Here is a 14,308-nt window from a genome sequence, read left to right on the forward strand (position 1 = left end):
ATTGTGCAATTTCAAAAATGGTGAAAGTACACTTGATTGTTTACTAGGCATTCCTTAAGTCTATCTTGTAGACCAACCTGTTGGTAGGTGGTGTGAATGTGATGGTGGAACGTTTACACTTAAAGTCTGGAACTTACAGTGCAATGGGGATGGCCAATTAGTGAATTTATAAAAAAATTATATAGCTTAAATGATGATGGAACAAAATCTCCCCTGAAATATAAACGTAGTACTAAAATTAGCTTGTTATGGATGGGGGAAATAGTATAATAGCCTCATTTGCAGACTTCTTGGGGAAGCAGTAGCATCTATCTTTTGAGGGAAGCGCTTATACATGACTGAAAAGGAGGCTACTTTAATGCGGCAGAGAGTTATATCTGCGGAGGGAGTTTCACCTTTCAAACAACCTACATTATAGCCTGTGTAAAAATTGCAAATCAGCACTCCCCCCAAAAAATAAAGACTGCTGCCCCCTAGAGTGTGAAGGAGGCTAGAAATACAAGAGGTGTGCAATCGTTTTACAGTTAAGAAGAAGTGTAATTAGTAGATTACTGATTGTATAAAGTCTGTGCACCACGAAATTGCACATTTTATGTACATAGCCAGCTTATTAGAATAATAGTAAAACATTCAAACTGCAACTAGTGGGTTGTATAGCGCAAACGAAAGCAGAGTTTTGTATTGTTTGCTATATAGATAACTATACAATCATGTAGGTATCATTAAAAATATAGTGGAGGTTGCATTGTTGGTTAGTCATTGGTTAAGGTTTTAAAATGCTGTTAGTTTTTTTGTTGTTGCTTGGACATGGACAAGTTGCTAAACTGGAATGATTTTTATACATAAACTTAATCATGATTTGCATTGTGAATAAAGACCACTTCTCATTTGCCACAGATGGAAAAACAGTAGTATTGTGTATGTCATTCTTTACGTCGTGTATCATGTTTGATGGTTGGATCATTAGAGATGGTTGGGCGTTGTATATTACCATATGAATGAAAAACAAGCAGATGTAAGGAGGGATAGAGTGGCAATGAAACAAGAGATAAAGGAGATCCTTTGTCATGAGACTACCAACATTGTAAGAGAGAGCCAGTGGCTACAATGACTGACAAAATTGGTCCAAGTATCGTACAAATAGTTTACAATGAGAGCATGATCAGTAACAGTCTTAGATATCTATTTTATTCACACTATGGTTTATAGATACAGGTAAAGAATCCATGTAGATTATGCAGGCGAGCACTTATCATTCTTTTTAATTCATATAATTATATACACACAGAAATTGCAATGATTATGAGAGTCACGATCATTTAACACACGATTATTTGCTAAAAGAATAAGGTTTGATTTTTGGTAGAATTGATTGATTTTCATTCAAGTACAGGTTCTCCTTTAGTGATATATTCTACATTACAGACCATCTGGTCACTGTGGCCACATTATCATGGTTCCCTAATTATTTTTCACACTGATCCAAGAATAAACAATCCTGTTTACAGTGGCCACCTTGCTGCTGTGACCATCTTTTTAAGACAGTCGCTGCGGCCAGGTTTGACTGCCATAAATGTTATGGCAGAGATATGGACACCACTGTGAATGGTGTCTGGCATCTAAAACTTACATGTACAGTTTGTAACTATGATGTGTCTCGCAGGGCTTGAAATACTGGGTGCATATGCACTTTTGTGCACCCAAAATTGGAGCATCTAATTTTGACTTTGTATCAGTAAAGGTACATTGTACAGTATAGCTAGTACACAGCGTATCCTTGACACTTAAGTGTCATAAAAATATTGAAACTATTGTTTCATTAAGTAAAAATTAGAAGTTAGCAACATGCTTTCATATGCAAGCGGAGAGAGGCAGTTGGATTTGAAATGAGGCTTTTTCACACGAAAATTTGGCGGGGGTGGCACACAAATTTTTAGATTAGACGCCCTAAGTAAGTAAGTTTACAAGTCAAAAATGTAGGCATCTCAACAGGGCACCACTTCAACATAAAGCACGGCTCCCTTACGTTCCCCAGTTGTAGAAATATGTCCTCTGCCAGTTTGGGAGGTAACCAATCAGGGGCTCTGGAGAGGAAGACAGGATAAAAATATAATACAGACTACATCCGTAAATAGATCTGTAAGCCAGGGCATCCAATCCAATTTCAAGGCAGCAAAATAGGATTTCAAAGTCAATTTTCTGCACATTCTTTAACTGTTATAAGTTCTTATTCTGTGCAACTAGATCAGGAGTTGGAAGGAGCACTGCAGCCTCTTGCCACTTAAATAAAGCAACACACACACACACACAGATGAAAGTGATTAAGATAGAAGGAAACGTGACAGGAATGAGTTAAATTTGTGGAGAAAACTCACCAATAATGAGCCCAACACCAGGCACTGTGCTGGCCAGGAGCCTCAGGAACAGGATGATCTTAGCCCTACAGAAATACATGGTGAAAAAATTAACTACAGGAAAAGACTAATTGTTTTCAATCAACTTGACCAGAAAGGGACATAACGTACTGTTTTAGAGTTTTTACAGATTTGGAATTTTATATAAAATTCAATCTATAGCTAGCTGTAGGAGGGTCATAATGATAACATTTGCCTGGATTTTACTTAGGTCAGCGGAGGTCTGAGGAACAAAAGTACTTACTGTGCATATTTGTCGTAGAACGGTGACCTGAGGATGTAGAACAGGAGCATGAGAGACCGTCTCTTCAGCTCAGCTTTCTCCAGCAGGTTCAGGTCCTTAGTGTCTCCCATCAGGGCCAGGCTGGGGGAGCAAAGGGAGCAAGAAGTGAAAAAGCAGAACATTGCATCCTTGATGGAGAAGATGGTTTGAGCATGAGGTTAAATAGGCAGCACACACCAGAGCTCTCCCCATCCTTAAATTGTGCCCAGGCCACCAACTGGCTACCCCCCATCTACAACACACTCATCCAGTCATGTGCCCTGTGCTGACCTTTTACCCCGTGTCACGTGACTGCCTTCATCAGTAGCTGAAGAAAGACAGTGAATGCTGTCTGAAAGCTTCATCTACGCTTTACACATACAGAACTTTAGTCGTGCATACCAGTTTAAATCCTCCCTTGTACTAAAGCAAAAAGTGGTCACAGCTTCTAAACAGCTTCTAAAGTGCTAACATTTTTACCTGGACACGTCCGTCAGGAAGGACAGCAGCCATGGTTTCCATGACGCCCGCCCGCAGGTGGCCAGCGAGGACAGGTACACCAGGGGGCGGAACACGTGCAGCGCCTCCCCCACCAGCCGGGCGCCCCCCAGGCGCGTGGGGGGCAGGTTCTGCTGCTCCAGGGACGAGACAGTCTTCGTCCGGCCCGCGGGCGAGTCTCTGTGGAACCCCGGCAGCTTCCAGTCTCTCAGAGAGAGGGGAGGGGCTGGGGGAAGTAAAAAAAAGCTTTAAAGGCACCTAAAGTGATTTTTCATGGCAGTAAAACAGAATTTTTCAAAGTCAATGTTCTGGTCATTTTCTCTGAATGAGGGTCCATTCTGAATTTCTGACGTAAACATGAATTCTTAGTGACGAGCTACTGCTGAAGATGATGATGAATTAAGTACAAATAAGATTAGTAGAATCAACCATACCCATCCATCCATCTTTACTTCCTTCCTTCCACCTGTCCATCCATCCTGTTCCTTGTGAACTTACTTGCAGTGAGACTCCTGACTTTCCTTCCCGAGCGAGTCCCCATGAAGGTGACCTGAGGCACCCTGCCCTGCTCCTCAGCCTTCTGTACAAACACCTGGTCCAGATCCTCCATCTCCAGGCTTTCTGCTGACTTCCTCTGAAGAAACATTAACGGTGGATATTCTACAACTTTGAGGTCTCTCAAAGTCAGACCTCTGAAGAAACATTAATGGTCGATATTCTACAATTTCGGGGTCTCTCAATGTCGGGCTGATTGGGCCTCCTCCCTGAGAGCTTATGGCCATACACTTCTAACTTGAGAAAATAATTCTCATTCTCAGAACTACCAATAGGCGAAGCATTGCTAGAAGTCTTCATGTAGTCAGGCTAGATGTCTGACCAGTGGAAGAGCCGCTAGAAGCGTGCTGTAGTCAGTCTAACTCACCTTGTCCTTACAGCTCTTGAGGAAGGCATCCGGCAGGTCTGCCTCCCTGTCCAGAGGGGTGATGGGAGGGGTGCGCACAATCCCTGCCTGGTGCTTAAACAGGAGCAGTGCTCGCAGGGCCACCCTGGGGGAATACATATATGTTAGGCCACACCAATTTAATTTGCTGGCTCTCGAATTTGCCCACTTCATTTTTTCTGGTTTGCAAAAAAGGTTTCAAGTTCTGGATCAACTCCAAAATGTTCATGTTTTGGCCCCATCTGTTGAAAAAAGACCTGTCTTTCTAACTTTGTTCCATTTACTAGTACCTGATTTACCAATGCAGTGGTTTCATTGAAAGTTAAAAATTTACTGTTTCACTTAAAAAACAGCCCAGTATGTTGACTTCATGGATCCTATTGTAGCTTTTGGTCCTATCATAGGATGCCAAGGCCTGTTGCTTCAAAAAATCTGAGTGACAGTAGAAGCAGACTGATAAAGTAAGTAAGTATTTATTATGTGATGTAATTCTATGCTAGCTGTACATTGATGTTATCCAGTGTTGTATGTACATGTACTTGCATCCTCTCCTGGAAGACAAGCTGTCAGTTAGTAACAGGTAGACAGCTAAAGGAGAGGCTGAACTTAAAGAAACTCCCCACTTACTTAGCAATCTGAATGGCTGCTATGACGATCCACCTGCCCAACTCTCCCCACAGCCGAGCAGCACCGATCTCAGCAAACACCTCCACATACTCCAGTACTGTCAGTAATGTCATGATGCGCTTCTGGGGCAGGGACTATGGAAAACAAGGGAAGATACATGTATACTAGTATATAATTCCTCGATACATACATACATACATGTAGTACATGCATCATCATATAGTTAAGATATTGATAGAAGAAATTTATACTTCACACTAAACATGTGGCCTTGCATGATGAACTCTGCCATTCAATCATTCACCCACCTCTTGGAATTATTTATGGATTCACACTGAATCAGACTGTGGAGCTGCCAAAATATGATGCTTTACGAGTGTGTTTAAAAGCTCATGTATGTTTATATTCTGGTAGTTTGTGGTGGTAACACAAACATGTGTGGGCTGTTTTAGCGCCAATCATATATGTCAGAAATGTAAGATAATTGTGCAAATATGTTTCTAAATAAAAATATTTCAATTTTCAATACAGAATGCGTAATGTCAAATAATGCCCCTTTAACTTTAAGTCAGTCACCATGGAGGTCTTGAGCTTTGCCGCCTTCCGCAGTATCCCATCATTCAACAGCACTATCAGGTTGGAGGCAGAGTACACTGGGAAGGAGAACAAAACATTACACTTGTAATTGAATACATAACATTACATGTAACATGTCAAGTCATGTATAACGTTAACATGACTTTGAATTTATATTCTTAAGAGTACATCATTTAGTACATGTATACTAATTCTAGAATTGAAATACTTTCTTTATTTAGCTAGAAACATGTATGTCACATTGTCAGTTGAGAATGTTATGCTTATTTTACTCACCCAGTTCAGCCAACTCCGAGGAGTTTTGGAACCGCCCTGTATGGTACGGTGTAAAACAAAAAGTGAAGTCTTGGATGAATACAAAATATTTTTTTGTCACTACACAGGCAAACAACATTTTCAGTTCTCAAACAATGGTATCATAAAACTTGCGATGCATGCTGACAAATCTAACAAACACTGTATTATATTCCATTGTACATACATTGTACATGTATTGATGTATCACAATGTAAATATGTTTGTTTGTTTACTTGTTTATAGTTGAGACTTTGAGCCTGAAATAAAGCACATAAAATTAATGCAAGAAACCAGGCACCCATTTCCACCTGAGGGAAGTGAGAAAATAGGTGTTAAGTGTCTTTCCCAACAACATTTAATACCACACATCAAACCATGAACTTTAGGTCAACAACCTCTAAGTCATAGTCAACTGTAACAGTGGGGTTTCGGTTTTTACACCAGGAGACCGCCTTCCCATGATTTTCTCACCTGCAATGAAGTACGATACGACGCGGAATGACGACTCCAGTTGACTGGTGATGTCTGGGTTGCTGCTGACGAACTTTCTGTACCGTTCGAACAGCTCTAGCAGCTTCTCCCTCGCCATGTCGGGGGAAAGTTTGCTCGGCAGACCCAGCAAAAAATTCCCTTCCCGCTCGGCGGCCATGATGGACTGTACCAGTCCAACTTCCAGGTTGGCTGTACAAGTTAACTTTCTTATAAAAGTGATACATATTAGACTAGATTACTTAAAAACTATAAAAATACAATAATGTGTTTAATGTATTGTGATATATAATGATTTAAATGTGTACAATACCTAGAGACACGCCTCAAATTAGAAAATTCTGTACACTACATCTTGTGGGAGATGTGATAGTCTATTTACCTTTGGCATACTTATAGTGTGACAGCAAAGAAATGTAAACTTTACTAAATATCTCTTCATTTAATGATCTTGTATTCTAATTTTGCCTGAGATAAAAATAATCTTAATTTATTTATTAACCAAAATTGCGGCCGACGTCGTTATAAGAGGTTTATTTTCATCAAAACCATAACAGATATTTGAAAGCGTTTTGATGCGGTTTCCTAATAAACAACAGCTGGCCGGTGATCGTGGTCGGATCGAACTCCGAAAGTGGAAGGTCGCTGCAAGAACTTTTGGATAAACTTTCCTTTTCCTTCTGTCCCTTCCCACATAAACGATGTGAACTAGCCTTTAAACTATCGTTTGCCCCACACTGTGCCTTCTGATCGTTTATTGGGTGAGTAAACGTTTTGTTTGTTTAGCTAAGACAACTTCACATGAATGATAAAGGAGTGTTCCACCTCATCACTTATTTACGTTACAAAAACACTGCTGATCATGAATCCGGGTTACAAACCCCCTTTCTACTAGAGGCTTCGATCGCTGTGTGACCAAAAGATCACTCAACGAATCAGTATTATAGATAAAGAATGGTTAAAAAGAAAAACGTTGTGTTTGTTTTATTGTGTTTTATAGATCATATCATGGTCTTATATAATTTCTAAAATAAAATTTGTAAAATCAATGCCCGGCAATGGTCACACAAAGAATAAGAATTGTAAAATTTTATAATATTTTTAATATTTTCATTTTATAATATTTTGTATAACATTGTTTGTGTTTGTTTTGTTGTGTTTTGTATTATAACACATCATAGTCTTATATTATTTCAAAAATTGTAAAATCAATATTATTATTAAAAAATTCCATTTTGGTAGCACATTTATTTATCGCCATCTAATGCAAAGAGAGCCTTTATTGTATACCGAACATAAGTTATGTAATACAAAATTACAACTGAGGAAGAGAATGGTGCTTTCTGGTTTTAATACCTAGCAGTTTTATGTCTCTAGTAATCATAGCAAATAGAAAATTGGGAAAATCAATGTCTCTCATCTGGATCACATGAGACAACTAGGAGTGAGTAGGAACAGGAAACCCCCTGACTCCTTGGACCCCGGCCTGCACTGAACCTTGGCAGCCAGCATATGACACCAGCGTGCTAACCACTACGCCAAAAGGTCCAGACCCATTGGAATGAGTCAGTTAGCAGCGCTTGAACCCCACTGTTAACAAACAGATTATAGCTCATAAGTGACACATAACAATTGATTCAGCTGTAACAATAAAAACATAATTTATCACAGCTAAGCTAAGGTAAATAGTTGTTGTTGAATATGAATAATTAAAAAAAAAAGTTTTTTTCACAGTAGGATTACTAGGAAGATATTACAGATAAATGTATTTTCAAACAGTGTTATATGGATGGCAAGCCATTTGTTTCTGAACTCATCATATATGTAACAGTACACCGAGCAATGTCCAGCACTGCATTAGTTATTTATTACACAGCTACATGTACTGTACTTTGCCCAAGGAACCTTTTTGACCTCATTTGCAGAGTTGATTTTAGTCTCCTTTGGGCTCCTTTAGACTTGAGTACTTTGGAATACCGCATTCCGTATGTCATAGGGGCGGTTTGGACCTGGGGGTCAAACCTGTTAATTAGCTGCTCTATGTTAATGAGGCATGTGGGAAAACTTTTGGAGAAGAGTCTGCACTGTAAGTGTGTGTTACAGAGGTGGGGAGACTGGCAGGTCTACGGCAAGTGCAGGTGTCCAGGTATGGCCAGGTGTCTGACGGACAGGTGTATGTGGGAATATCAGGGATTTTCATATACTACAGTTCAACTTTGCTTCAAAATGTATCTCTATCTGTATGGCCAGTATAAGTGCAACTGCCCTTCAGCTGTCTTCAGCTGTCTACAGAGCCACATGTAATAAAAGATTGATCTTTATGAGTTATAAAAGAGTGGATTCAGACTCTTTTTATAACTGAGGAGATTTCTGATTTTTTTTCTTGAAGTTAGCCTCAACTGATTCTCTTGTAAGTCAGGTATGATAGCCCTGCTGCTCAGTCGTAGTCTTACTAGACTACTGGTAGTACCGGTAGTTAGGAATTTGTGTTACCTGGCAACATTATCTACATGTATTATGTAAAGGTCTGACCTACATGTAGGCCTGGTTGTTCCATGAAAACTTGACTGATCATGAAGGATTACTAGTTGTAATAAGCTCATTAAGAAAATGTATCAGAACAGTGGACAAATTTTTTTCTCGGCATTTAATAAAATTTTATGCTCAAGCATATGACATGACCTGCAACTTTTATATACTGAAGACTGCATTCGTCACCGCCTCATGAACTCTGTCATCCATTTGAATCACCAGCGAGCCGGCGTACACACATCAGCACATAACACCATATGTTCACACATTCAGATCAATCACTGGGAGGTTTATCGGCAGTGAGGTGCACTCTATGTGCAGACAGCCTGATCCTGGGTAATCTAATTGTGATGATGTCCCCTCAGCATCTATGGTGTGGCAGCTTGTGTGTAATTTGATTCCCATTGATTTTTCCTGGCCTGTAGGGTCTATGGACCATTGGGAAAACAATTCTGTGCAGAGAAAGGACATAAAGTGGTGAATATGATGATAAAGTACATTTTTCATTGACTTTAAAGTTGTACGATGTATGTATATGTGACTGTGTATATCAATATTGTTTTCAAAGTCTGATTATGAATAACAGCAGTGCTGAATTTTATGACTTAGTTAAGTTTGTCTGCCTGGAGTCTGTCTGGAGTTACTAGTATCTGAATCCATCATCTGAATGCAGGGGCCCTTTCCAAATGTGGGGACTGTGCGCATACAGACTATATGGCGCTTTTCAAATGATCCTTAAAAACAATTTAACTAAGAATGACAACAGTTACTATTTTGGACGTTATCATGGCATTGACTTAGACACTGACCATGCCTCACTGGCATCTGGATATTAAACTGTCACCTTCAGTTTGTACCTGACATTAGATGATAAAAACCATAACATTCATATTATACTGGTATCGGCAGATATTCACATTCACTCCATGTACTGTGCTGCAATTATTACATTACGAGTTGTGGCGGGGGTTTGTAAAAGGACATATAACAGCCTCATTACTGTCAATAACAAAGCGTGACATTGTCTGCAAATCCTCCGGCAGTGCTGAATTGATTTAGTAGTCTCCAGTGCTCCCGTGTTGCTCCATACAATTTTCTAAAGAAATTCAATAAGTCTTGTTGGCTGGCTGTATGGCAAAACGACTTGATGGCTCTGCCATGCATCAACAGATGCCGGTGTTATTGCATTTGGTGCACTTTTGTTTATTGAGCGGCTGCATGTGTGAGGGACCCCTGAGTCTGACTGTTCAGATTTTTGTCCATTCTGAGGTAGAAGATTTCACAGTGAGCATCACTGCTAGCATTGACAGCCAGGCTGATTGTTGCCATTTAAGGTTCGGGAGATGCCAGGAAATTTTTTACAGTCAAAATATTCCTTACTAGTATTGTACAAATGTAGTAGACTGGATACCAGCCTTTTTAGAAGCATGCTCTTGGTAGCTTCTTTGTGAGAGAGCGTACTAGAGCTAAAAGGCTGGCATCCCAGATTATTGTATTATCGGAAATTTTGGTGAGGTACCATAATGACGTTGCCATATGGATCTGTTGATGTTGTGGACAGCATGGAAAAAGTTACTAATGGCATTTTGCTGACGTTGTCAGCATATCCAGAAAGGCTTTCCTTTTATCTACAGATTGTTCAGGCTCTTGTCCCCACAGGTCTGAGATGATGTAGAGTCAACGGGGAAACATTCTTATTTTGTATTGTTAGCATGTTCAGAAATTCTGTTCTCCTCCTCTCCTCCGCACAGGTTTGAGTTTTCAACAAGCGAGAAGCACCGTTCGGTACAAGATGGCGGAGAACAACAACGGACTGGACCCTGCGTTCCACACCAAGGCGTGGACAATCTGCTACGACTACCTCGGGCCGCCGTGGAAGGAGGTGCCGGAGAAGGAGTTCATCGTTGAGACGCTTCCGGGGGGTCTTAGTAACTACCTGTACGTCTGCACTCTACCCGAGAAATATGCAGTCAAAGGTGGGTATATGTGTCTGTAGTTAGTAGACTTAGTAACTACTTGTATGTGACTGTCTGTACTCGTAGCTTTTAAGCTGCACCTAACCAGTACTTAAAAGTACTGGTTAGGTGCAGGTAGACATCAGAAATACTGGTACAGCTCCAATTTTACCTGCACTAACCTGCATATACCCAATACATGGACCAGTGCAGGTTAGGTGCAGCCCCCGTGCTGGTAGACATCAGAAATACCTGCACAGCTCCAATTTTACCTGCACTACGGTGCATATGTACAGTAGTTATCATGTACCCAGTATGTTGAGCCCTGAACTCTGAACACTTCACATTGTAACTGTGAGATCTGTGACTTGTTGTTGGGCAGGTGTTCCCCGTAAGGTGTTGTTACGGATCTACGGGGAGATCCTGAGCGACGTTCCCACGGTGATCCAGGACTCCGTCATCTACAGCATCCTGTCCGAGAAGAAACTGGCGCCTCAGCTCAGGGGGATCTTTGACGGCGGCAGGCTGGAGGAGTTCAAGGTCAGGACTAGTCAGGGCTCAATCTCTTGATATTTATGTGTCACAAAAAATTTTAGTTTGTTATTTTAGTTGCTTAAAGTCTTAAAGACAGCGTTACAATTTCACATTCAAGCTCTAGATCTGATAAGAGGCAGTGAGGATAATTTAGTTTTTTCTGGTACATGTATTAAATTTTTCTGTTGTGCACCAATTTTTTAAAAATTGCTGTGTACCTACATGTTAGGCTAAGGTGGAGTGGTGCGCTAATTGCTAGAATTTGCGCTAATTGCTAAAATTTGGTGTTGCTCTTCCATAAACCAGGAATCCCGAACTCTGACGACAGCAGACCTACCCAACCCCACCCTGTCTGCAATTATCGGCAGGAAGATGGCCCGGCTACACAAGTTAGAGATGCCTCTGTGTAAGGAACCCAAGTGGCTCAGCGACCATTTGAAAAGGTGCGTTTGCTTGCAGCTTGTTTGTTGCTGAATTGATTACATTTGCCAAAAACGTTATCTCGCGCATGTGTTGTATCATGTTTGCGCATGTACTGGTATGTGTCTGTCTGTCTCTCTGTCTGTCTGTCTGTAGACGGCATAACTCACTGCCGAAGTTGTTGATGCATCTGACTCTAGCTGACAGTGTGTGATAATTTGCACAGTTTGTAAGTTTGTGCAATGCTCATGTCATGTGTTACTTCATTTGTACTTGTATTTTACTCTCTGCAAAGCTGTGAGTGACAGTAATACAGTTTACACATTGAAGTAAATAAAAATTAATTTTTTTTCTTTTTGCTCTTCTGTATCCTCAGCTACCTCAGCAATGTCCTGAACAACGTCTCCTTCAAGGAAGAGTCCAAGGCAAAGCAGCTGAAGCAACTGCTGGCGTACGACCTGGACGCAGAGCTGCAGTTCATTCTCAGGTTGGAAGAGGGTCGTTTTTTTCTTTGATACATTGTTACAGGAGAGCCTGACTACTATCTTCTGCTTTCTGGTGTCTCTGTGTGTTTATTTGTGTGTGTATCTGCGTGTGTATCTGTGTGTGTGTGTGTGTGTGTGTGTATTTGTGTGTGTACAATGTATATGTGTGTGTGTTCGTGTGTGTCTGTCTGTCTGTGCGTGTGTGCGACTTATACAGAGGGGGTAAAGTCTGTCTGATTGCCTTTTGCTTTCCAGACCTGCCCAGATTGATAAAATCAATGTGTGTGTACATGCGTGTGTGTTTGTATGTGTACGCATGTGTGTGTGTCTGTGTGTTTGCGAATGTGTGTGTGTCCTATACAATGTACAAAGTTGGTGAAGTCTGCCATCTCTGATTGCCTGTTTTGTTTATTTTCCTGCCCCACCCAGACTGATAGAAGATACCCACTCCCCCGTGGTGTTCTGTCACAACGACCTGCAGGAGGGAAACATCCTCGTGGACGAACAGAACAGCGTTACCCCTAGCGACGAACGGGTCACAGTCATTGACTATGAGTACAGGTAAATATAGAATACAACACGGTGTTGTATTTTATTTTATGTCATCCCTACCCGAGAAAAAACATTTCAAATGCAAAATGTGCCAAAATTTCATATCCCTAAACAAAAAATCGTAACAAAAGCGGCATACGAAACACCTTCGAGTTATATATTCTATAGAATTTTTGGAAGCCCATATAATACCTGTCAGAACCCTGTGTGACATGGCTAGTTATCACATCGCCTTGTGCAGCAATCTTTAAACCGATAAACTATTAGTTTTACCAAAATAAATTATTTTTCAATTAACTACACAACAGTGCCTACAACTACCGCGGCTTTGACTTCGCTAACCACTTCTGTGAGTGGGCCATGGACTACAACCATCCCAAGTGGCCTTACTTCACCATCGACCCTGCAGCCTGGCCGTCAAGAAAACAGCAGCTACACTTCCTGGACGCATACCTCTCGGAGAGCGGCGAAACATCGGCCGACCGCGACGCCATCCTGCGGGAGGTGGAGAGGTTTGCCCTGGTGTCACACTTCTGGTGGAGCCTGTGGGCCATCGCGCAGGCCTACGTGAGCCACATCAACTTTGGCTTCCTGGAGTATGCCCTGGGGCGATTCGACTGGTACTTCCAGATGAAGAAGAACCTCACATGTAACAGGAAACATGCTGGCTTATGAGTGTGATTTGAATAAACTGTTGGTATCATTTTTTATGTTACACTTAGAATGTAAGGTTGGTACAGATCTGAAATGTATTGTCCTCAGGTTTGGTGTGATCAAACTTTTACATGTAATAGGAAACCAGCTGATTTATGAAATCAATGTGATTTGAATGGTGTTGGCTGTTGATGTCATTTGTTTTATGTTACACTTAGAATTCAACTTAAGGTTGGTATGGAAATGTTTTGTACTCAGGTTTTGGTGTGATCAAAGGAGCCTCACTCGAACATACAGTGTACATCCTGTACATGAGTTGAAAAACCAAAGAAAGATGTCTAGAAGTACTAGAAAGCATAAACTAAGAAGACTAGTATTTTATCTATGCCTTTAATGCTTCTTGTTCCCTTCAGTGCCTTGCTGAACAAACCTCAAATTTAAAGTCCAATGCATGTTTCTCTGCGCACATGTGAAGAGGTGGTCTATAGGTTTTAGTTGTGTCAGAATTTTCCCCTCAACCTACACATTTGGAGCTATGGGCTACCATATACTGTGCATTTTCATTGTTGTTTTTAGTGTCTAATCTCTATATATTATAATATAATAGATTATCAAGGGCAAGGGGACCAATTTCCTCCTCCCCTGGCCCTTAAGAAATCTGCTAGGAGATTATTCAGTTTTGCTCTGTCAGCCTTCTAATTACAGCATACTTCAGGCATTAGTCATTCCGTCAGTGGTCAGTGATGTTTTGAAGTTGTTATTAATGCATAGTCTGTTTTTTACCATACATGTAAGTGCCTTGTTGAACAAAAGTATGCAAGCCTGCCTTGTTGTTATATATACATGTACTAGTAAGATACTATCAGACTTTTATATTGTCAAAAACTAGCTCTTGCCTTATGAACTTGCTCTGCACTACGTATACATGTAGCTGTGGAAGTTTCGCACTCTACATTGTAGATCTTGTCCTTGACTGATGCCTTAATCAATGTTGAATGTCCTTCAAGATTAGCTTGAATGTTTTAAACAATATTTTGCTCTAAACCCCTTTG

General features: G+C 40.7%; 2 protein-coding genes across 2 annotated transcripts; one reads left to right on the forward strand and one right to left on the reverse strand.

Annotated features, from left to right (window-relative positions):
* Positions 1–1,221: 1,221 nt before the first annotated feature.
* On the reverse strand, positions 1,222–6,290 carry LOC109471599 (peroxisomal membrane protein PEX16-like). The gene is made up of 10 exons (XM_019770948.1): positions 6,107–6,290; positions 5,615–5,650; positions 5,318–5,394; positions 4,742–4,875; positions 4,097–4,220; positions 3,673–3,808; positions 3,157–3,400; positions 2,659–2,778; positions 2,376–2,440; positions 1,222–2,084 (listed from the first exon to the last, which is right to left on the reverse strand). The coding sequence occupies exons 1-10, from the start codon at positions 6,282–6,284 to the stop codon at positions 2,023–2,025; spliced, it is 1,176 nt and encodes a 391-aa protein (XP_019626507.1). The 5' UTR covers positions 6,285–6,290; the 3' UTR covers positions 1,222–2,022.
* Positions 6,291–8,143: 1,853 nt separating this feature from the next.
* Positions 8,144–13,410, forward strand: LOC109471596 (choline/ethanolamine kinase-like). The gene is made up of 7 exons (XM_019770945.1): positions 8,144–8,270; positions 10,408–10,632; positions 10,994–11,151; positions 11,452–11,588; positions 11,942–12,052; positions 12,480–12,611; positions 12,911–13,410. Exons 1-7 carry the CDS (start codon positions 8,165–8,167, stop codon positions 13,275–13,277), a joined length of 1,236 nt encoding a protein of 411 aa, XP_019626504.1. The 5' UTR covers positions 8,144–8,164; the 3' UTR covers positions 13,278–13,410.
* The last annotated feature ends 898 nt before the right edge of the window (positions 13,411–14,308 follow it).

The sequence above is a fragment of the Branchiostoma belcheri genome, unplaced genomic scaffold (genome assembly GCF_001625305.1).
Source record: "Branchiostoma belcheri isolate BF01 breed outbred unplaced genomic scaffold, Haploidv18h27 scaffold25, whole genome shotgun sequence".
Lineage (NCBI taxonomy): Eukaryota > Metazoa > Chordata > Leptocardii > Amphioxiformes > Branchiostomatidae > Branchiostoma > Branchiostoma belcheri.

Excerpts from the sequence above, each read along its gene's own strand:
- LOC109471599 (XM_019770948.1), bottom strand. The coding sequence starts at position 6,284 with ATGGCCGCCGAGCGGGAAGGGAATTTTTTGCTGGGTCTGCCGAGCAAA. Across the intron at positions 5,395-5,614 it reads CTCGGAGTTGGCTGAACTGG|TGTACTCTGCCTCCAACCTG; the intron begins GTGAGTAAAATA and ends TCTCCTTCCCAG. Across the intron at positions 2,779-3,156 it reads TTCCTGACGGACGTGTCCAG|CCTGGCCCTGATGGGAGACA; the intron begins GTAAAAATGTTA and ends TTGCTCCCCCAG.
- LOC109471596 (XM_019770945.1), top strand. The coding sequence starts at position 8,165 with ATGTTAATGAGGCATGTGGGAAAACTTTTGGAGAAGAGTCTGCACTGT. Across the intron at positions 8,271-10,407 it reads CGGCAAGTGCAGGTGTCCAG|GTTTGAGTTTTCAACAAGCG; the intron begins GTATGGCCAGGT and ends TCCTCCGCACAG. Across the intron at positions 11,152-11,451 it reads GCAGGCTGGAGGAGTTCAAG|GAATCCCGAACTCTGACGAC; the intron begins GTCAGGACTAGT and ends TCCATAAACCAG.